Here is a 23,657-nt window from a genome sequence, read left to right on the forward strand (position 1 = left end):
TGAATCTGAAGACGTATCGTCTTTAGAAGACGTATCGTAGCCCTTCGTGTACCTGCAGAAGCAGCACGGTGTACGTGCAGTACAATGACACTTTGTTCAGACTTATCCCTTTAGCTTTAAAGCCGGACAAAATGTGTCCAGTAACATTTTGGCCATTTAAAAAAAGTCTCAGCGGCTTTGACAGCTTTGGACCTGAGTGGTCGAGACAGCCACAGTCTGAGCTGGAGCCTTTTCATCCCGCAGCATAATCTGTACTGATCATCCCGCTGGAATGCCGCGGGCATCAGACCGATCCAGTCGAGTGTTGCACTGTAGAAAAACCTGTATGGAATGTGACTTCATCTTCTAGCCTCTCCCAGAAGCATCCATATTTTGTGATGTTTCGAGGGTGACCATGTTTATTTGAGAAACAAAGTCGTGGGAAAACCACCACGAAAAGGGACAAAAGGAGCCCGGGAATGAAATGAAATGCGTTTGTGAGACGTCTCTCTCCTGCAGAGGGCAGGTAACAGAAACACTCTATGGAATCAGGCAAAGAAATGGCACGCAGCCCGAGTTGGTACAGCTGCACGTACACATGAGCTTCCCATTAGCCCCCCCTCCTCCTTTCTCTCCTTTTGTCTCCCTCTCACTCCCTATTTGTGTGTGTCTCTCCCTCTGTGTGTCTCTCTCTCTCTCTCTCTCCCTCGCTTTGTCTGTCCGTCCGTCTCTCTCCCTCTATCTCCCCCCCCTCCTCACGAGTGGCTGTTTTTGTAGATTGTTCTCCCACCGTTGTCATAGAGACAGTGATGCAGACCGCCCGAACAGGCTGCCTGTCTGCTTGGATATGTCAAGTGTGTGCGTGCGCGCATGTGTCTGAAAAAACGCCAGAGTGCTCTCGGCTTAGAGAGGAAGTGTTTGCAGAATTATGTAATGTCCCTCTTATTTTAAGGTGAAGAAAGTTTGAAAGATGAAGAAAAAACTCCGTCCGTCCATCTGCTTGTCTCTGTGTCCGCATATTTCTTTGTATGCCACCGGAGTTTAGTGTTTACGGATATTAAGCTGTTGAGAGACTGGTCATTTTAGTTGCTCATTGGAGATGTTTTGTCTTTACGGGTTCTTTTTTTAGTAGGATGCAGTCTTTAAGCACACAGCGTGGGGCTATTGGGAGGCAACGAGAGGCTCTTTCCTGTGTGTAGTTTCTATTGAAGCCGTGGGCTCTGCCGGGAGGAGCCACCCTGTATTGAAATAGGGGGAGGGGGGGGGTGGTGAAGTAGGGAGTGGGTGTTATTAACTTGATGGGGGGAGTCGAAGGGGGGGACGGGACGTCGGGCTTGGTGCCAAGTGGGAGGTGTGTGAATCCTTGTGACGCTGCCATTCTCCCACAGAGAGCCCTCTTATTGGACACATAAGGGGTCTATAAATAGGCTCCTAATCTGCAAAAGTGAAAGCTAAAAATAGAGAGCAATCCAAACAGACAGGCGGAGGGGGGTGGGGCTGGGGGGGGGGGGTCAAGAGAGGTAGTGATAAACACTTTGTAAACACAGCAAGAAAGTTTTTTAAAAGTTTAGCAAAATGTAAAAAGAAAAAATTGAATTTCATAATCAAGATCTGGAATGAGGACTGGATTAAATCAATGAAATGAATAAAGACTGAGAGTTATTGAGTCCTGATCCACTTTGGACCCACTCTGTTACTTTAAGAGGCCGTGTTTGGACCTAGTTGCCTGTAACTAATGAATACGGTAAATATTTGTACTACTTATTTTTGTTTAAGTCCCATTTAGGTTTTCTAAATCAATTGGTTACCTGTCACCAGCTTGTCATTGTTTTTAAGGTCATATTCCATGACAGCCTCACACAACAGTTTTTGACATTGATTTCTATTCGTATTTCTTCATGAATCCACAGATGTTTGAGAAAATCTATCGTTCTGTCGCTGTCCGTTCCGGCCGCTCCACGCACCGATCACAGCGTCGGGTTCTGTACGTGCGTGTAAAGTATAAAAACTGCAAGAACTCGGTGTGAAGTTCCTCCCTGATCCTCAACTCCCTAGATAAACTTTTTTATGTCTTCTAATCTCCTCTCCTCCAACCCCGTCCTCTCCCCACTCGTTCATAGCTTTCTCAAGTCTCTAATTATGTGAGTGAGTTAGGAGGGTGGGAGTGCGTACGTGTGTGTGTGTGTGTGTGTGTGTGTGTGCGCGCATGCATCTGTGTACTTTACAATTGCCCGCATGTTTAAGCCTGTAATTAGTGCTCTTTAAGATGACAAAAATTCAGAGAAAATGTTTAAAAGAGCAGGCCTAGGCGTGTGCATGAACGTGCATCCTGGGCCACAGAGAGAAGAGAAATGGAGAGTGTGTGTGTGTGATGGTTGGGTCTCTTTAAAAACGATCTTTTCTTTCACTCCCGGTGCTTTGGTTGAAATGTCATGAACACGTTGCAGTGGATTAAAAAGGTAATAATTTGGGAGGAATTAGTTCATGTCTGTGCGTTGGTCAGGACGTAAAAGGGAATGGCTGGTCGGCTACACAGAGAGTGGTGGACTTGCTTTGGATTCGAGTATAATGAGTCTATATTTAAAGCTGTGTGTGTGTGTGTGTGTGCGTGCTCCCGTGTGTTTTAGAAAGTGACTCATCATTTGTATTTGTGCACGTAACCCAACACCGACCCAGCGACGGGCCGGAGCGACACTCCTTACCCTCTCCCACACTTGCTTGTGAATGTCGCCTTCTTGTTTTCGCTTGTCTGTGTTTGTTTTTCCAGTTTTCCTCATCTCCTTTCCTTTCAGATCTCGGCCTCGCGTGGTTCTCAATCGTCCCTCTAAAAGGTCTTTCGTACGCCGTGTCTTCACCAGCTGCCTTCTCTCTGTGCAGCCGTGTGTCACACGCTCTTCAATCCAAAAGGGTTGTGTGTCTCTCAGTGAAACCACTTTGTCGCTTCCCCCGGAGCTCCAGGTCATGTGAGGTCACCTCCACCTCCAATGTGACTCCGATACCATGAGGGCGCAACACACACACACACACACACACACACACGGCCTGTAGCTAACTGTCAGGTTTTCACTTGAACTTTGCTCTCAAAGTTGATTTTATTTAATAAATCACCAGTCTTTTTTGTTTTTTGTTGACAAAAAGAATGAAAACAATAATGAGAGGATTGGTAAATTAAATACAAAGTGTTTTAGAAAGATCCATGTGTACGTTTATCAAATTAAGTTTGCTTTTGCGTCGTATAGATACAGAAATCTTTCTGTCTTCGCCCCCCTCCTCATCCGCTCATCAGCTTTCTTCATCTCGTTGTGTGTCTCACCTCTGCTTTTCCTCTCTGACTGTCATCTCACGTTCATGACCGGCCGGTGATGTGTACCCGTGCCAGATGGGGCACGGCAAGATGGCCGCTGTTGCCCTGGTAACAGTATGGAGAGCGGGAGAGGAGTTAAAGTTCTTTTTCTGCTTGTTTTTGGATTTCTCAGGTCATCAGGGAGGGACGGTGAATATATTCAAAGAAGGGACACACTAACGGACACTGTCGGTATTTCAGGCTCGACAGCAGCCCAAAATAGTGCTGATTATAAATACATTCCTGTACGTTGGACTTTCACTTTTGGGTGTTATGAGAACAGTGTTTGTTTATTAGTGACGTTTTGTGTGTTTCTATTTTTGCGCCCAAGGAAGCATGGTTTGTGGTCTTTTGCTGTCTGTCTTGATGCAACACTGGATTAGAGGGGTTACATAATGTGCGCTGAGGTTCAAGCAGCATACGCTAAGAGGATTAACACAAGTCTACGAGAGACACTGGTCACACACACACAGTGCCACTAAAATATAGTTTATCTGCATGTACTCAAACATCTTGTAACATTGGTTCATTTGTTTGAGCGCACAAAGACTAACTATACAACAATGATACAATAAGTGAGTACCTCTGAGTGAGAGCAACAAACTTTGTTTTCCGGGAATCACTCGAAACGATGGATCACAATGAATGCTGCACGTTACAATGACGGTTCTTTGTCCTAACTAAGTACTAACTAATCATCCCCAATTCAATCTGTCACGTAATAAAAATGTTCCTTCTCCCCCAATATTAACTGTGGCAATAATCGGCCGGTGAGGCTGTTTATCATTCTGCTGGAGTGGACGCCAGTTGAATACAAGATGACAAAACAACATAATACGAGGACCCGCTCATCAAGACGTCGCTCTACAGCAGTGACCTCTGGGGGGCTGGAGGGCCGTTTCTGCAAATAATTTGACCGTACAAGATTGAGAAACTCTGCTATACAACAACACTACTGGTCTCACACACACACAATCCTGCATTGTTTTAAGGTTTTGCCATCTCTTGTGTTATGCTAAAGGTTTCAGATGTTTAACCTTTTTACACAAATGAATGATCAGACATTTAAATGCACCACCACATGTGTGCAGGTGACTTTAGTCTCATCAATGTGGTTGTGTCACCATGGCTACCAGACCTCTGAACTTGTTCAATTAGAGGCATCCTCTTCCCCCGGGTAACAGATTTAGGTCTTGAAACGAGGTAGGCAGTGTGTGTGTGTGTGCGTGCGTACATGACAAAAACACTCAACATCAAGTTCCACTTTGTCCTTTTTTTATAAATAAATATTGAAAGAAATTGTAAAGATTTAGGAAAACATGTATTTGCATTGTTGCCAGTTATATCCAACTCAAGCAGCCTAGCCCAGCTTAAAGACGGGAAGAAGGGTTAAACTGCCTTTGTGCGTCTGTCCAAAGGAAACACAATAACAGTCACGGTTTTCAGATCGACTTTAAACACATTTCCGACCTAGTCAGAACTACTGGTTCTGCCGTTGTTGAATTGACAGCAGTGTGTGGATGTATATACACTATTGTGTGTGTGCAAGTGATGTACTGGGTGAGAGGTTAGTACGAGCGCACACTTAATAGCCGCTCACGCTGCCTTTACAGGAAAAAGGTAGCTTGGGGTTGTCTCTGCTGCTCAGCCTCTTTATTGATGCGTAAAAAGGGACCCGGAAGGAAGGAAGTAATGACGGGCCGAATCCTCCCCCAACCCTGCATGTGCGCACACACACACACACACACACACGTGCGCACACCCCGTTTCCTGCAGTAATTGACCCCTCTTTCTCTACTCTCCTTTATCCCCTCAATTACAACATCTTCACCCAGTCCCACACACATGCAAGCTCACACACACGCACATTGATTTAGCATATTTTGTCACATGTGAAATAAGACACTCGGTGAGTGGGAAACGGGGGACGGGGAGTGTGTAGGTGTGGTGATCACACCGCTCGCTAATTGCTTCTTCCTCCTTGCGGGTGGAAATATGCGATTTAAAATCAAAAGGTAGTATTGTGAATGTAGCCTCAACGTGTAAAATCTGAAACAGGAGAACACAAGTCTCACCTTTGCTGCTGACTCTTTTGCACACCTCACTAAAACGGTAATCTGTCTCGCGGTTTTCCTTCGCTCCAACGCTACTTACGCTTTTTTTCGGCAGCAGCCACCAAAAATCAACCCAAATGAAAGGCGGAAAATGGCATTGAGGTCCCCGTTACTTCTGCAAAGCACACAGAAAACTATCGCTGCCTTTTTTTTGAGCCAATCACACCCCGTATTACCATTTGAAGGGGTGTCCTTTATATTTAAATGTTTCAGTTCATACAAATCAAACCTGGTTGTACTCTCGATTGCCTCACCGCTCGCATCTGAACAGTGGAAGTGTACGATGGAACGGTTCTGGGTGAGCTGAAAGCAGCTGCAGCTCTCGAGTCCGTCTGATCAAAGCTTCCAGTCGCCTCACCTCGCTGCTTCTCTTCAAAGAACACAATTCCCCTCCGCATCCAGGGTTGATAACCAACATTTTTGGATCGCTCGCCATAGGTTTCATCTCCCAAATAAAGTGGTTTTCGGTGATTCGGCTAAGCTTGCGGCTCTCTCGCAATAAATAGGGTTGGAGAACCGGACCCGACTGTCTCTAATCACACCAACTGTTGTGCGATCACCTTCACATTGCTTTCAAGTCTTGAAACAGAAATAACCGCCATCAACAGGGACAACAAAGCTAGACAAATAAAGGTAAAGGGAAAGGATAGAGAGAACATTTGAGGGACACATGGGGGGGAAGGTGGGGGGGGGACTATGAGCACGAGTCTGCCAGTGGCCCCCTTACTCGACGCGCCTCGCCGTGACGGCGCGGCGCCCACAAAGGAAGCGCTGCTGCGAGTGCAGTTGAAGCAGGCGGGGGACTTTGGAAGATCTTTTGAAAGAGGAATTTGAATATATCTGGTCGGGGAAGCAGATTCGCACAGATCAAACCCCTCACTTGATTCCCATTCAAACATGACTGCATATTTCATGGTGCAAAATAGTCCGCGCTCACTTCACATGCTATGAGGCTATGAGGCATCTGCAGCAGTAGAATTTCACGGCCTGATTGACAATTCTTCTGGTCAAACCACGGTTCGAGCCGACCAAGACATATAGAGAGGAAACCCGTTCACCCTTTATAAACGGAACAAATGAAATAGATTTACATATTGAGATGTTAGTCTCAATATGTAAATCTATAGAGCTATGTTAGTCATAGCGGACTTTATTTATCCAGCGCTGTTGCTGCTCTCAACTTGCCCATAGTAGAAAGAAGTAGTTCTACACATGTTAGAAAAAACCAGGGGAGAATAGCCTTCAATTTGTTCTTGGTGAAATGATTCACTAATTGTTCCTCTGGGTGTCCATTTCTTCCCCTTGTTTTACTCCAATCTGTGGACTGTGAGTCCTTCCCTCTTTACTCTTCTTTGCTTGTGTCACGGATTCACTTCAGTGAAGTAAAATGTGACAAAACCTCTCCTCGTTCCGGGTGTTTTATTTCTTCCCTGCTTGACTGAAAAAATAAAAGAGAAATCGGATAGGTTAGAGGGTTCAACTCTTTGTAGTAGGTTTAACGTTTGGCTCTCTTTCTCTTTCTCTTTCACTTTCTGTGCTGCTTGGTGATCCTTTGCTCCCTTTTGTCTTTTAATTTCCTCTGGTTGATATTTGTCTCACTACTCTTTTCACAAATGACCTACGAGCTTCTACCCGCTTGTCTCTCTCTCACCTCGGTATATCTCTCTCTCTCTCTCATTCTCTGTCTCTCTGTCTCTCTCCCACTCTGCGCCCAGCCACAGGAATGTATCTCGAGGAACGCCTGGCGAGACGAACTGGATCAAACGAGTTCAGAGCAGCGCTGGAGCCCGGCTGTCTGTAGCTCTCTCCCTGCTCCCATCCCTTCGCCTGCTCTCTCCTTGTCCTCCTCTGCGCTCCCCGTCCCGTTGCTCTGTCCCTCGCTCCATGTTTTCTCTCTGCCCCCCCCCCCCAGGTGTCCCTCTATCCCTCTACCCTCCTTGCTTTCCTGCAAACCCTTCTGCTGCTCTTTTCCTCCCCTTTGCCCCCCCCCCCCCCTCTCTCTCTCTCTCTCCAGCCTCCCTCACTTTCCTGCTCCCTTTCTTTCGTCCTTCTCGTCTTTTTCTCTGGCACGAAGCGGAGACAAAAAGATCTTTTGAATGCCTTCGCGTGTAGGAGGGGAACCTCAAGGGAGGGGATCGCGTGGATGTTTGCCGTGTGTGTGTGTGTGTGTGCGTGTGAGACTGTTTGTGTGCACATATTAGAGCCCTTTAGCCCAAAGCTTTACTTATAAGAGAGGGGAATGCAATTTGACACACACACACACACACACACACACACACACACCTTCTTCAGATCAGACAGCGAGCCGTGTCGTGCTCTCCACCCTGTCTGTCAGTCAGTCAGTCAATCAGGCGGCACTCCTAATTGGCTTATAATGCCCTTGTTACCACAGAGGGACCCTTTTGCCCCACCCCCACTTCTGTCTGCTGGCCTGTTTGTTGCTCTTCAAAGTAGGCCGTCAAGCATGGGGGTGGGTTAATATCTGTGTGTTTGTGAGCATTCATGTGGGGGTTAAGGGGCGGGTGCAGAATCAGGTCTCCCCCGGGGGCACTTGCACAAGGTTGCACTGCCGTCTTTGTCTGGGGGACAGTAGAGAGCTGTGGGTGTAGGTGTTTGTTCGTAGACATCCAGGCAATCATGGTTTTGTTCTCTGCTTGCGTGCTTAAGCTTGTGTGTGTGCGTGCGTGTTTTGTATTTACAATTGTGTGTGTTGGTGTGTGCGCACATGGATAACTAGTGTGTCAATTGTGCATTAGGCAGTTGACCCCTAACAGATTCCAAGGTCAAAGACCTTCCTTCCTTGACTTGAGTCGTGTTGATTGCTTATTAAACAGTATTATTTGCCAGCTGGATGCTATTATTTTTTTTAAAATATATAAAGAGAAATAGATTTGGGCTTTTTTAAAAGATTTTAACCAATGGTCTTGCGTTTCAGACGGCGCAGGGAAATTGGAAATTATTCAGGTACAACGATCATGGATATAGAATTTCAACCAGATGTGTTGAGCTCAGTCCCGACGTGGAGGATATTTACCTCTTCATACGAATAATCTGTCTAACAAGTAAAAAGTAGACTGGACCATTTGGGGTCAGTAGAGGAATGTAAAAACATTATTGTACTTTGACTGGAAGGGCTGATGAACCAAGGCACCGGTTTAAGGATGTAATGGTGCGTTCACACCAAAAGCGAGTAGATTCCATGTAAAGTCACCACTAGGTGACATGAGCATTGAGAGAGATTCACATGTTAAACCCTTGATAAGTGTAACTCCAATAAAAGATGCCAAATAATGTCATCCCGGTCTACCAGAACGCGAGCCGGCTGTTGCTTCACAGTAAAATCTTTATCTACAAACTGGCAATCCCGTCCCTTTTCGTCCGTCTCTGCGCGCACTCGTCCAATACCTCTTTAAACCACACGCCGTTTGAAATAAGGAAGCGGCCTGCCGGCATCTGATTGGCCGCTTTAGCGGACGGTGGGCGGGTCAACGTCACTGCGACCGCGCGAGGGGAAAAACAGCCGAGGCGGGCGGCGCGTCTCCAGATGATCCCCCCTAATACGCGCGCGCAAGAATGATATGAGTGAGCTGTGCCTGTGAGGAGGAGGAGGAGGAGGACAGATGAAGTAAATGCAGAATAGAAACCGAGGGAGAGCTCGAGGTAGGGTGGCGTTATCACAGGACAGAAGAGGGAGGCAATAATGATGAGAGATGGGAGCGAGACAGGAGAGAAGGAAATTAGGATAGAAGGGAGGACAGGTGGTGTTGGAGGAAAGCAACCCCCCCCCCCCCCCCCCCCCACCAAAAAAAGACCGTGTAGAAATTGAGCTAGGTAGGACGAAAACGGCATGTCATAGTCGGAATGAAGAGGGGAGGTGCATGTGACGGGGAGAGAAGGCTGGGTAAAGGGGGGAGGAGAGGTGGGAGGGGGGAGGAGGAGAGCGGCGTATGTCAGCCAGAGAACAATAAGAGGCGTTCATGACACGTCTCCAGGGGTATCGACTCGACGTGTTGCTCCTAATAGGAGCTAAAATAATTAATAACTTCCTCTGACGCTTTCACTTTCTGCCTCTTATTTCTCATCCTCTCTGTCGCACGACTCCTCGTTCTCTCCCCCAACAGCCAGAGACCCATTCAGCCACACACACACACTCACTGAAACACACACACATATCGGTGAGTAAACGACAAGTAAAGAGCAAACTGGTTGTCGGGGTGATTCTATTGTGTGATGTGGTTATGAATCTCCTGAATTCCCACCACACACACACTCTCACACACACACACGAACACACTACAATAAAACGCATGTAATTATGCACCACTAACAAACCCCCTCCTCTGAAACAGACACACACTGTAGTGAGATGGAGAGATACAGAGAGGGAGAGTCCTGTTCTAATGTTCACTCACATGAATAAGTGATGGTGTTAAGAAGCGACAGTCTGGGTGGGAGGGCGGTCGTTGCAGTGAGGGGAGAGGAGGGGGGGGGGGGAGCCATACGTGTGTGAATGCGCATGCAGCTGCCACACACAGGCTTCTTTTTTTCCCTTCTTTTTTTTTTGCATGAGTGGTTCCTCAGGACCGCAGAACCAGCGCTCTGGAACAAAGCCTGAGACTGGTGTTCCTCAGTGTTGGTGGTGTCTGCGTGTGTGTCTGCAGCTGTGTGCGTGCGCGCGTGTGTTCATTGTGTTTCATACCATGTGTGTGACATGCGGATGTTTATGGCCTGGGGGCATGAGGGGGGAGAGAGAGCGAGTAGGAGGAGGAAAAGGCAGTATTACAGACAGGGAGGGTGGGGAGGACCATTGGAGGGAGGCAGGGAGGGACAGAGAGGGAGAGAGAGCATGTAGTCATTGAGATGTTGAAAGCGAGCCGCAGGCAGTCTGTGTGCTCTCTCTCTTTATCCCCCCCTCTTCCCCCCGCCTCTCTCTCTCTCCCCCTCTCCTCTTTGTGAGCCTGGAGAGCGGATAAAAGCCGTCCTAGTCTCGAGGACAATAACGGCCATCGAAGCTTTGCTGCAGTCAGCGTCGCCTACCTGCCTCCTCTTGTCCCCTGCAGCACGAGAAGGTGCCAGCTTTGTGTTGCAGCCGCCGCGACACACAAGACAGTGGCCGTCTGTACCGCTTCTGTACTTCTCCCCGAGCTTAGTCTGGTGTCACAGCGAGCCCCGCTCCTCTTTTGTGCCCGTCGCATTAAGCTCCTCGCTCGCATGCAGCTGCAACATTGCAGGCTACTGCATCTGGGTACGGCAGCGCTTTCCTTTGTTGCCACACAACCGTAGATCTCCCACAGACACACATTCTGTGTCGAGCCCGTTCACCGTGTAGAGAAATGTTTTTGACAGTTTCCCTTTTTTGTTGTTGGTGTTCGCCACGGGGGGGACGGCGCAGCTGGAAAACTACTTAAGATTGAGACTTAAGCTTCACATAATGCTGTGCATGTTGTACAAATGTAGTTAGGTTACATGGCAGAATGTTTTCGCATTCTTTTTTCATGTCTGTAGATGACGCGGGAGCTCATATCTAGTCTGTATGACATGGTAGATCACATATTAGGTAATGGCCAACTCAAAGGTGTGTTTTTTTTTAATGACGAATACATAAATATGTGCCACAGCAGCTCTGTTAAAGGGCGTATATGTTTTCACACACCACCGTCCGCGTGAATAAAGTTTTTTTTCTACACACAAGCAATGTTAATTAGTGGGCTCAAGACTCACCTCGCTAACAACGCGTGGTCAGCCCGTGCTGTGTGGTGCATAGGTGTCATTTCACATTACTCTGGGTTAGACCAGGGCATTAAACCACGTTACTTTTTATTTGTTAATTGTGTGTGCGTGGTTAAGGCCGAGTGTGCACATGTGTGAAAGTCTGCTGCACCAAAATGGGTAACCCTGTATTTATGTGTGAGTGTGTGTGTGTGTGTGCGTGTGTGTGTGTGTGTGTGTGTGTGTGTGTGGCTACATTAGCAGATGTGTTTGGCTGGAAGTCATTTATATGGTAATGATGTCATTTACCTCTGAAATGCATCTTCCTCAACACTGCCAAATAGAGCTTATCCAAACTGGCAAAGGTGTTTGTGTGTGTGTGTCTGTGTGTGTCTGTGTGTATAGATATGGATTTGCTTTTGGAACGAAGGTGTGGGGGTGCACTACTCTCATCCTGTAATTTATCAAGATGAATTGTATCTGCATATATGTTTATGTTGTGTTTGTGCAGGAAGTCATGGTGCGCGTGTTTGTGTGTGTGTGTGTGTGTGTGTGTTAGGGGGGGGACACAGCGGGTTGGTTATCGTAGAAATGTTAAAGTGCCATGTTTCGGCGATGTGCTGTAGTCATTTGTCCGCAGCGAGTCAAAGCCTGCAGCCAAGCCGCCCCACTTCCCCTTTTCGCTGATGGGCATCAGCGTGCAGACACATGCACGGCCACACGCACACAAACATCACTTTAGAAAAACCGTCAATGCAAGACAAAAAAAGATGATCTAAACCGGCAAGATGCCATCCCAGACATGCCGGCAGGTGTCTGATATCTTCATAACCACGGAGCTCATGGGCCCAAATGACACCTCATCTTTCTCAGGTATGACATCCACCACATGCTTAACCACAACAGCCCAGGCAAGATAATGTGTGTGTGTGTGTGTGTGTGTGTGTGAGCTCTTATATTTATGACGGACAGACAGCAGGAAGGGATCAACCCTGCAGATTCGAACCAATGAGACCCAGAGCGCCACTCGCCCTCATTAGAACACCTCTGCATCTGCACTTGTAACGTGTTCTTACATGTGTATCTGTTCACACGCGTGTGTGTTAGTGTGTGTTTTCAGGCTGCCAGCCTCTTGCTGGTATCCACAGGCCTGGAATAACCACACAGAGCTTGTTGCTTTGGCGATAACTATCATTAACACGCTGATTACAGGTCTGAGCATCTTAAAATAACACAAACACTCTGGGGCCTGTGGATCAATACTTGCATGCTGAGGTAATGATGGGTCTGCCTCCTCTGCACAGATGAGATGGATGATGCATGGCGCAGGACGGGATAGATGGAGGGGGACGAAGGGACAGAAACAGAGAGGAGGCCAATGAGGCGTGATTTTAGACAGAGGGCAGAAGTTGGTGGATTTTGGAATCGAAAGTTCCAATTTACACGTCATCCTATATAAAACTATATAAAAAGAGCAATAGCAGAAGTTTGGCAAATGTTTTTTGACTGAAAATAAACCATAAATATCTTTGTGGAGAAATGTCTATCCGTTATTAGCAGTAAAGCATCCTCCGTTATCAAAAGTAGAGATTGACAGACTCGTACAGACGTTTTCAATTATTCTCGCTGATTGGTGTTATTTTGGGACACTCGGATGCCACCAAACTACACGGGGTAATAAGAACGAGAACGTGGCAACGCTAAAATCATTAGTGTATGCTACCAGGTGTGTCATGGGAAAATACATTTTCCTTACTTACTTTGGGAGAGAAACGCATGTTACTTCCACCCTCCGTGGGCGCTTAGAGAATTATAGTTTGACTTATTTGAGCAGGTTTAGCTGCTGAGCGGTCCTTTAAAACATTTAACTGCCAGTTAACCAGCTTTCCTTATCTGTTATACGCTAATATGTAAAACCACTATGAAATTGAATTGATTTCAGCCATGCTTCACTATTTAAAGCAAAACCAGAGAGCCGAGCATGATGATTTATAAAAAGATGTCAGATTTATTGCCATCGTTGCCTTTGGATTTGGAGGTTTTCCATCCTCTCAAAGGATAGCAAAGTGAAGAATTCAACCTTAACGTAGAACGAAAGCATATTTTGCCAATAGGACGGAGTCCAAAGAATGGGATACATTCCATTTCAAAACCACATTAATGTTGCTCAATTCAAGGCCTGACAAAAGAGGAAGTTGTTCCTTTTCAGTAAATGTAATTGACAGACGAGTCCCAAAGAGGCCAGACAGTCATTTTCTGTACAGCTGCTTGAAAATGTTTGTAATGGACGACTCTGTGTGGCCAGACAACTCTTAACAATACGACTCTCGAGCCGAACACAATGCAAATTCACTACGGCGCTGGAGTCAACGCGATGCCCGTTAGCTCGCCCCCCTCGCACACTCACCGATTGTGTTATGTGATTGTGTGGCGCTCTCATATGCATACTGCTTTCCTGAATGCTCGCAACTAAGTTGGACTTTGTTCTTTCCGGGTCTAGTTGAACTGTGTGTTTTAGACTGAGCAAACACACAAACGCCCCCCCCCCCCCCCCACACACACATACACACAGATTGCAAGAATTGCACAGCGGCGAGGCAACAGCAGTACACTACTCCATGACCTAGTTATGCACACAGAAGCGTTGGAGGAGAGCGCTGGAATAAGCATCCTGCTGCGGTTTCATAAAGCGACATATCGGAGCCAAAGTGATGAAGCTGGTTGGAGGCTATTAGATTATTAAAGCTCATTTAATCGCGGAACAACGGGAGGAGACACGCGACAGAGACAGGGACGAGGAGACGTGCCGTGACTCAAGCTGGTGGGATGTGCTCTCGCGTGGCCGTCGATCTGCGCGACTTGAGCACATCTGGAGCGCAGAGCGCACACACACACACACACACACACACACACACACACACACACACACACACACATCAGCTCAAAAGGGTCGCCCGCCCGGACAAAAAGAGACTCGCACACACTTCCCCATTCAGCACGACTTCTGGTAGACACACACTCGTTCACGCTGCCGCGTGTGTACAGCCAGTGAGACGCTGGCGCCGCTGCCAAGTAGCCATCAGGGCCCCGCCGCTCGCCGCCGCCACGGTGATCTGTTACCATAGCAGCCGCTCTCCCTCACGGTAGCTCTTGCTCTCTCGCTCTCATCGCCCTCAGCTCAGAGGCAGTAGTGTAAAGAGGGAAAGCTGGTGAAAAGGAACGTGTGGGGGGGGGTCTCGCCGTTCCTGCTACTGAGCATCCATGAATCTGTGGGGTTGATCCCCCCCCCCCCCCCCCCCCCCCTTCCCGCAGCCAATTGTACGCCGCCAGTCTGTGGCACAACGCCGCAGAAGTCAGAGCCCCCCCCCCCCGCTCTGCCGAAACACGACGAGTGTGTTTCGTCAACGATACCACTGATGTGACAGACAAATATACGCTGTCTGATGGCTGCCGATGTCATTAAACACAAGTGGCTCCGTTTGAGCAAACCAAGGTGAAGACCCCCGGATCCTTTTCCACCTGTCCCTCCCTCAACCCCGCCCCCCCTTTCCTTCTCCTTTTGCTCGGTTGTTTCTCTCTCTTCGGGTCCGTCCGTGGTTCGGGCTCCTTCTCCGTGTTTGATGTTGGGTTCAGCTGGCCTTTCCTGCCTTCTCCTTTGTTGTTGTGTCCAGGGAGGACAGGTGTTGGACACAATACGTCCCCCTCTCTCTACCTCTCCCTCGCACATACACAACCGCACAGCTGTCAGACCCCTCCTGGTTGACAATCTGGCCATGACGCCAGCCCCCCCCCCTCCCCCCCCCCCTCCCCTCCCCCTGTCCCTTCCATCACTTTCTCTCCTTCCCTTTTATACTATTCTCTTTACATATGTGCATAAGACTGAATAAACCCCAGTAGCCACATCAATACAATGTCTTTACCTTCCAGAGTGAAGTGCAAGAGATCAGAGGAACTCGCGAGCAGCAACAGGCAGACGAGTTGAATGTCCTGATGAAAATGTATGTAATGACATAACACGCTACCAAGGAGAACGTCGGGGCTGAAAGTATTAGCTGATTTAAAATCATTTCAAAGGAATTCCTTTGACAACGCACCTCCCGTTCGGATTTGATTGAGATATTTGTTAACAGGAACTAAAAACAAAAAATAAGAAATTGCCTGACAATGTTATGGGGAAAACTGTGACAACATTCCAGTATTTGGGTCCGATGGTCCCCTCGGGGCGGGACGGTTTGCAAGCACGGCTTTGTCTCGCCAACGGTTTTGAACAAGTCCCGGACTCGTTCGGTGCCATTTCCAGAGGGACTTAACATTGAATCCCAGTTTGTGTCGCCGCAAACAAAAACAAACAAACACACACATCTCCAGTCACACCGATGTGTCCCACACGGCCCCACGAGCCCATAGATCAACAGTTGTTTGCTGTTAGTCTGCCCGGCCGTTTCATGTCGCCAATCATGTCTGAACAGTTGTTCTTCATTATCAGCGTCCGGCTGTGCGGCAGAACTCTAACCCGCCATCAGATGCTCAAGTGCCCGCTAAGTGATTAGCGGGCACTTCTACCCCTGTTTAGCTTTGACTGCTTCTTTTCCTTCTTCTCGTCTCACACTTGTGTGTGTGTATTCTTTGTAGCTGCAGGCGGAGCCCATGTTGTTGAGTTAGAGAGGGAGGGGGAGGAAGAAGGGATGGGGTGAGACAGAGAGAGAGGGAGGGAGGGAAAAGGGGGGGGGGGGGCTGGGTGGATCTGTTGATTTACTAAAGACTCAAACACGACCGGTCTCCCCTCCCACACACCCACTCACACGTCCCTCTCCTCATCTCCCCCCCCCCCCTCCCTCTCTCTCTCTCTCTCTCTCTCTCTGTCACCCCCACCCCCTCCTGGCGTGATGGTACAGCTCCAGAAACAGGAAAGAGCCGCAACTCTATAAATAGAGAGGAGCTGCTCAGCCAGGAACCACACACACACACACACACACACACACACACACACACACACACACACACACACACACACACACACACACACACACACACACACACACACACACAGTTTCCCCTCACTTGTCCCCTCATTTTCTCTCTCTCTTTGTTGCTTCCTTGCTCTCTGCTTGGCCTTTTTTTTACTTGGACTGTATCTCTGAGGGATAAACACAGAGACACACACGTCCTTGAGTTGGATGATAATTAGCTGTGCGTTCAATGCTAATGTTTGTAAATGTGTCTGTTTACACACACTGCTGCTTATCCTGCTGCCTTTTTCTTTCCCTCGCTCCCTCTCAAACTCACAAGCACACCCACACACGCACACAGACACACACAAGGACTAAGACTAAGGTCTCTGTCAGTGAGTCGGGGGTTGGAGATGGATGGGGGAGTCGGGGAAGGGAAAAGTGATGGTTTTCTGTGGCCCCTAGCGTTTTATGTCTGATCAGCAGGTTTGAAAGTGCTGATAACACATGTACATGTGGACGCTTACAATATATTTTGTCGTGCACACACACACACACACACACAGAAATAACACAGCTGTAATAAACCAAACCACCTTAGTGTACTCAAACATAGCCCTCACAGCAACTATGGAATTCATAAAACAGTTAATAGTTAATAATATTGATAACTCTTACTGTCTGTGTTTGTTATAATTGTAATAAGTAATCATGGCTTTATATCCAGAGTTCCATTCACACTTTTCCTTTGGGCAGGACATGATTTCTGAAAGCACAGCGTATCCCGAACCAGAGGCACACCAGTGTGTTACTCACATCTGCCAACACTCAAACTGAAATTCATTTGCAGAATTGGAAGGTACAATTTGGAGTTCTTGTTGTTTGGAAGAATAGTGTTGTGTGTGTGTGTGTATTGAAATCACGGGTGCATCAGACCCCGTGTGTACAGGAGGCAGACCGGCGGGCGCTTTCTCTCTCTCGCGCACGCGCGCGCGCACACACACACACACACACACACACACACAGAGCGTTATGTGGAATGGTGGGCAAATGTTTCTTTTGTTTGTACCTTACTTTTGTTACTTGGTGCTTTCCGTCCTTCACGGCCATACTCTTTTTTGTGTGTGTGTGTGCGTGTGTGTTTTGTCCATCTGTTGCCCAATGTTCAGGGATGCGGTCAGGGAGACTAAACACGCTCAGCTTTCAGAATTAAGACATTCCAAAAAATATGGAGGTGTCAGAGTGGAGGCCATGAATGTTGTACGCTCAAAACTGACCTAACTCTTTGTTAGAAGGAAGACAAGGACACAGGCTGACATGAGCTACTCCCCCCCAGTTCCCTCCCCACTGATCCATTCGTCATGCTAAGCTAAGCTAACCATCTGCTGGCTCCAGCTAAATAATGAGTGCACAGACACGAGAGTGGTATCAATCTCCTCATTAATTCCTTCCAAGGTCTTAAGCTCTCCCTGAATCTTTAGTCTACTCACCAGTTAGTCCTTTTGGGCATTGACCAAGTTCTTGTGGGTTTCAGTGACTTGCTCAAGGACCCTTCAGCAGGATAGATGCTTGCTGACGTATGCTTGAACCAGCGCCCTTGAGATGAAGGACAGACTCTTTCCTGTTTCCCCTCTTAATGTGCGCCCGTGTCCTCCCATTCCTCCGCACCCAAATGACTTTGTGACATTTGTTTTATAATGAGCCTCGCAGTCAATCTTTGAGGCCATTTCGCTTTATTAGTAAGAGCAAATAAGGCTTGTGTGCCACCTTTCTCATCTCGCCATCATTCAACAGAATAGAAGGGCTCTAGTTTTTGTCACCACCCCTGATTTTGTAGGATTGCGACATTCAAGCTGCCTTCGATATTATGTCAGTGTAAAATAATCCTAAATGTTCATTCAGTATGATTTTTTCCAGGTGATTTTCCTACAAGTTTTTCAGTCATTCCATGAAGACGTTCTTCCAACTTGGAAGTTGTTATCGCAAGTTAGAGACCCCGCCACTTAACCGCAGCATTTACTGCCAGGTAATAGTTTAATATACTGTAGTGGATACCCGCCAGAGTTTTTTGTCATAACCCTCCTTAACAGCACATACACACATACACACACACACACAGCGGTACTTCTTATTAAAGACCTGTTTGATTTAATTGACTCATTTCACAGTCTAGTGGGTCAGACCAGGAACGAGCACACAACACATACACACACATATTTTCAGGCAAAGCACATGCTTGCCTGCACCAGGGAAACAAAATGAAATTTGGACAATTACGACCCGTATTTGTGGATCTGTGCTACCTGATTGTATTCACTACATTATTCATCTTACACAACCGATGTTGTGATTTGTTTACAAATGTAGCTGATAATTAATTTTCTTTGACAGATTTCCCATATGTTTGCTTTTTATTTGAACTGCAGACTATGACAATAAGCAGTGGACGCCGGTGTCTGAGGTCCAGTTTAGTTATCGGATTGCTCCTTCCGTGGCTTTTTTTTCCGTGGATGCTCCTTTTGTGATGCTGAGATCAGGATTCATCTGCACTCTGCTTTGTCTTTTACAGTGTTCATCACCTTGCAGCCACTGTGTGTTTTTTTTTTCGTGAATGCCACGAACGTATCCCGCCTATTAGTGACGGCACTGTCCCCTGCGCTCAGTGTGGGGAACGGGACGAGGAGATAATGTGACAGCGAGGCAGAAAGGGTGAAGAGAGCCTGCCTGGCATGGAGTAAATGTCTTGCTTCATTTTCAAAGAGGAGTTGATTGACGTGTGGCTTTTGATTAGGTTTCCGAAAACCGTTTGTGATCAATATCAGGAGGAACACACTATGTTTTGGTAGCTGTAAGAGTGTCATCCCATACTCAAAATGGCTCTGCCGTGGCCCAGCATCCTCATGTCAAGTGGCAGGTCTGCCTCCATATGGAGTCCTCCTCTAATGCGACTGTCTCGACGTGTTCTTTAAACGTTGAGGCTCCGGCTTTCGATAGGATGCTCGACCTTAAAAGAGAGGGAATCGGTGAGAGGGAGGAAGACGGAGGATGCAGCACACAAAGCACCAGAGCAGCAGGTTGCTATAACAACAGCACCTTAGTGGTTCCATCGCTGTGTCTCTCCTCTCCCTCCCTCTCTGATCACCCTCTCATCGTTTGCTCCCTGCTGTCACTTGGCGCGCTGCGCCTTCCCATCGAGCTACCTATCTCCTCCTCCTCTCTCCCCCATACACACCTCCCCGCCTCCTCTTCTTCTTCTTCTTCATGGTCTTGTTTCTCTTGAATTCAAAGAAAAGAAAGAAGAGAAAACCATCTGCCTGACAAATAATTCCTTCTTTTGAACTTGTGTGTGAATGTGTGTGCGTTTCTCTCCCTCTCTCTTACCTTTGTCATCCTCCCTCCTTCTCGCTGTCTGTTGCGTGAGCCGACAGAGGAGCAGTCAGCAGGTGTTTGTGTCAAAGAAAACAGAGAGGACGGGAAACGAGCAGCGCGGTCCTCCTTTTTCTCTCTCTCCCGTCTTTTCTCTTTTGCATCCTCTCGTCCTTTTCATGCCGACGCTCTTTCCCCGGCCGCTCGCTGAGCACTCCGGCTTCATTAAACCGCTCCAAAATTCTTTGTCTCTGACTCTCGATATCTCTTTCTCTCACACGTGCCAACACTCGATTCTCTCAATTAAGGATTTTAATAACAACATATATATATATATATATATATATATATAAATGCGGCGTAATGAGTAAAGGTTGCCAATAGCGACAAACGAAACAAAGGATTGGTGCGGTTAATATTAGTTTTTTTTATCCTGTTCCGCTCCTCAATCTATGCATACTGATAATGTTCTACTTCTTTGTTTCTCTCAAACTATTCAGGATTGTATCAAGTAGGTTAAACTGGTAATGATTTCTTTTCTTTTTTTTTTTACAGGTGGGTCTGTGAGTGAGTGTGCATGTGTCTGTGGGAGGGTGCTGTAGTTCACGGCACCTGGGTAATAATTACGGGAGTTTTTATAGGTGGGCTTTGAAAGCCGAGTCCGTTATTATCAACATGAGTCACTGGCATTTAGGGGAAGCCGTCAACACACACACACACACAAACACAGAAACACACACAAAAGCTGTGTTCAGAAGACCTGAATTATTGAAACCCATTGATTGCAGGACCACACGCACATACACAGTTGATGAAGTTGTGTCGTGACAGAGGAGATGTGTGTTTTCCCGTGTTTTCCTCAGTTGTTCTCCTAATGGCTACACCGGCATAATAGTTCACACACGCACAAACACACACACACACACAGACACACTATAGTTCTGGCTGTCAGTACTAATGGTGTTTATCATGCCATAAATATAATTAGGCTGGCTGTCAGTCATGGTGGAAAAGAGTGGGGAAAGCTAACCTGACAGCCCCGCCCCACACATACACACACCAGTAAACCAAGACAGTCAAAAAGGGAGGATTTATGTGCTTTGTGTTGTCGCGTGTGTGTTTTGTGATGTAGTTTCTTTGTGCTTCTACCAGCTTGAGTGGGTCCACCTCAGGGTCAGAATACAATCTGAATATATTTTGTATGTTGTTCCATCTGAATAACAAGAGCTAAGCATGCATTTGCACACACACAGGAAGCAGTGATGCTTCCCGTGTGTGTGTGTGTGTGTGTGTGTGTGTGTGTGTGTGTGTGTGTGTGTGTGTTTGAATCTCTCACATGGAGGCATGAGGAGTTTCACCTTTGTGCTGTTTTTCCTTTTACATTATACATATTCTTTACAGCCATCTTTGTTTTAATTATCCTACATTGCAATACTGAACTGGTTATTTAATTCCACCTCCTTTAAAAAGGAAGCTACATTCATTTCTTTTACAAATCAAATCAATTGCAATACAAGATATTAAGCTATGGGGGCAGAATGACCTGCTATTATATGCTACTGAATTCAGCGCCTATGTAGAAAAGATGAATGATACTGGATCTTCATCATCCAATCTTTGTGGAGTATAGACAAGCTCATGCCTCTGTTTTTAATACAAACATTGTCTTCTTTTCGAGTAAATCTTACACCTTTGCTTTCTGTACAAAATTTGCACCCAGAGATTCTTTCACAAATGAGGTCCCTCTTTCCAATCCATCATTTTAATAGCATCTGCTGTTCCTCTGCCAACTTCATCAGTGTTTGAAGTTAGGAGTAAAATTGAGATTGAGAGTTTATTGCATTTTGTGGAAATTGCAAAAAACAACAACATTTTGATGCACTCTTATTAGGAAACAGCCTCTGGTTCTGAAATTTGTCGCTAATGAGGAAGTGCCATAAGCCTCCGGGTGCCTTCCCCCCCCCATCAGTGGACACCTGCAGACTTGTAACCATCAGGCGCACACATTTCCATTCATATTACTATTCAGTATCCGCTCCCTTGTGGTCCACACGTGCAAATCTTCCAATCCTCCCTTCATCCCATTTGGTAGAGATAATGCTCCATGACGTTGTTTGCCAATTCCCATTGTTTACCTGAGCATACCCCTCCGCCAGCACACGACTACAGTGTGCCAGTGACAGTGTGCTGCAGGGAGTTACCAGCTTGGTGACCTAACACAAAGACTCACAAGAAGGTTGTAATGGTTAAATACTCCCTCACCCAGATTTGAAGGCCATGTCCTCATCTAATGCTGACGCTGTCCCGCCCTGAATCTGTACTCTGAACCCAGAGCAGTTGGCGCAAACATTTCTAAATAGTTTGTTGCAACCTTCTTAGAAAATGTATGTGTTGAGGTGAAATCATACACACTACCGGTCAACGTTTGAACGCATTTTGTCATTCAATTCAATGAGGAAGTGTGTCCAAACTGTTCACAATTGTGTATCCGTTTTCTACACTTTGCTTTGAGGTCGGCAACGGCGACGGGATGCTGCTGTTTCATAAATGTTTAAACTTGTTTAAGCGTTTTCAAAAAGCACATTTTTCTTGATGTGATGGAAAACACATGCTTTGTTTTGGTAAAAGGCCAAAATGGTGATGGATTTTTATTGATTTGGTTGGCACGCTCTTATTTCTTTCTCTCACTTCTCTCCTGCCATGACTGTGTTTCGGTTTGCTGTACCTCCATAACTGCTCTCCTCTTCAACACAAGTCTATCATCGGGATTTGCTTAATTGCCAGCCAGTGTTTGTTAGCACCCTGTTGTTATCTCGTCTGCGGCATGACAGAGACTGTTAACTTTAGCGGACTGTCTCCCGTACAGCTAAGAATGGGGTGTGGATTTAGACTGGGCAGAATTGATCGGGAGAATACCACAGACGGAACAAGCTGTTCTTTTGATCTTTCCTTCCTTCCTCCCTTCCTTAGAAGACCTTGAGTCCAGCCTGCCAATCACTCATGGAGGGCGCTGCTTTGCCCATGTTTTACTCAGTGCTTAATAAAATGTAAACATGCATGAGAACATCTTTTGATTTTCAGCACACCTCCGCATTCACAAGACAGTTGTTGCCTTATTGACTTGGTTTGATGCTTCCCATGTTAGCGCCCTGAAGGCCACGGCAAAATCCTTATATTACTAACATTTGCCATCACTCCCCTAGACCTAATATATTTTCTCTGTCATTTTTGTTACAGCTCCAGGAGACTGTAAAGAGGAAACTGGACAGTGCACGATCGCCTCTTAATGGAGAGCAGAACGGCATCTGTGATGGAGGCAGCTACTCACCGACCACCAAACGGGTACGAAAGGAGGGCTCCGGTGGTTTGGACTCACTAACAGGTCTCCCTAACAACAACAATACCGGTAATGTTCCACCCATATCTCCACTGCATCACCAAATGGACATTAAGCCCCTACTCGGCGGGCCCAACACTTCTACCGGAAATAACACTACAAACGGCAACGGCAACCACGTGGGTCAGGCGTCTGACGAGCTGGGCAAGAACGGCAGCAGCCATCTCGCAGACATGAAGCTCAATGGCTCGCTAGACCTGGAGGACAGCTTCGGCCTCCTCAAAGACCTGAAGCAGGAGCCGCTGGACGACGGCGGTGGGATGGAGTCCTCTGATCCGCAGTCCCTGTCCAATCAGAACAAACTGTTCTCAGACATCAACCTCAACGACCAAGAGTGGCAGGAGCTAATCGATGAGCTGGCCAATACTGTGCCAGAGGACGATATGCACGACCTCTTCAATGAGGACTTCGAGGACAAGAAAGAGCCAGATTTTGGCAGGCCGGCCAACAATCAGACACCAGGCCCACAAGAAGCCGCTGGGAACGCAACGGCTCCACCAGCAGCGGCGCTGCCCCTTCCTCCTCCTCAGCCCCCACAGGGAGTGCCACAGGGCTCTCCACAGGTCAGTACCAAGCGGCTACACCCGATGTCCAACGCCAGGAGAACTCTTAGGGAATTTGGTCACATAGCAATATTATTATGAGGTTTTCTCTAAATGGGGAATTAAAGTACATCTGTTTCTGTTTTACTCATTTGGAGGACATTTTAGAACACCATAATAACCTGTGTGCACAATACACAGTACCGTTTAAGATCCATTCCTGATACATGGATTCCAGTTGATGGTTAGAAATAGCTG

The 23,657-nt window shown here is 47.0% G+C and overlaps 1 protein-coding gene across 1 annotated transcript in view; it reads left to right on the forward strand.

Moving 5' to 3' along the window:
* maml3 (mastermind-like transcriptional coactivator 3) overlaps nucleotides 1-23,657 on the forward strand; it is a 75,446-nt gene that overhangs the window by 12,439 nt on the left and 39,350 nt on the right. The window contains exon 2 of the mRNA XM_040186595.2: nucleotides 22,698-23,420. Within this exon, the coding sequence (XP_040042529.2) occupies nucleotides 22,698-23,420 (723 nt within the window). The remainder of the gene's footprint in view (nucleotides 1-22,697; nucleotides 23,421-23,657) is intronic.

This window comes from Gasterosteus aculeatus, chromosome 9 (assembly GCF_964276395.1).
Source record: "Gasterosteus aculeatus chromosome 9, fGasAcu3.hap1.1, whole genome shotgun sequence".
Taxonomy (NCBI): domain Eukaryota; kingdom Metazoa; phylum Chordata; class Actinopteri; order Perciformes; family Gasterosteidae; genus Gasterosteus; species Gasterosteus aculeatus.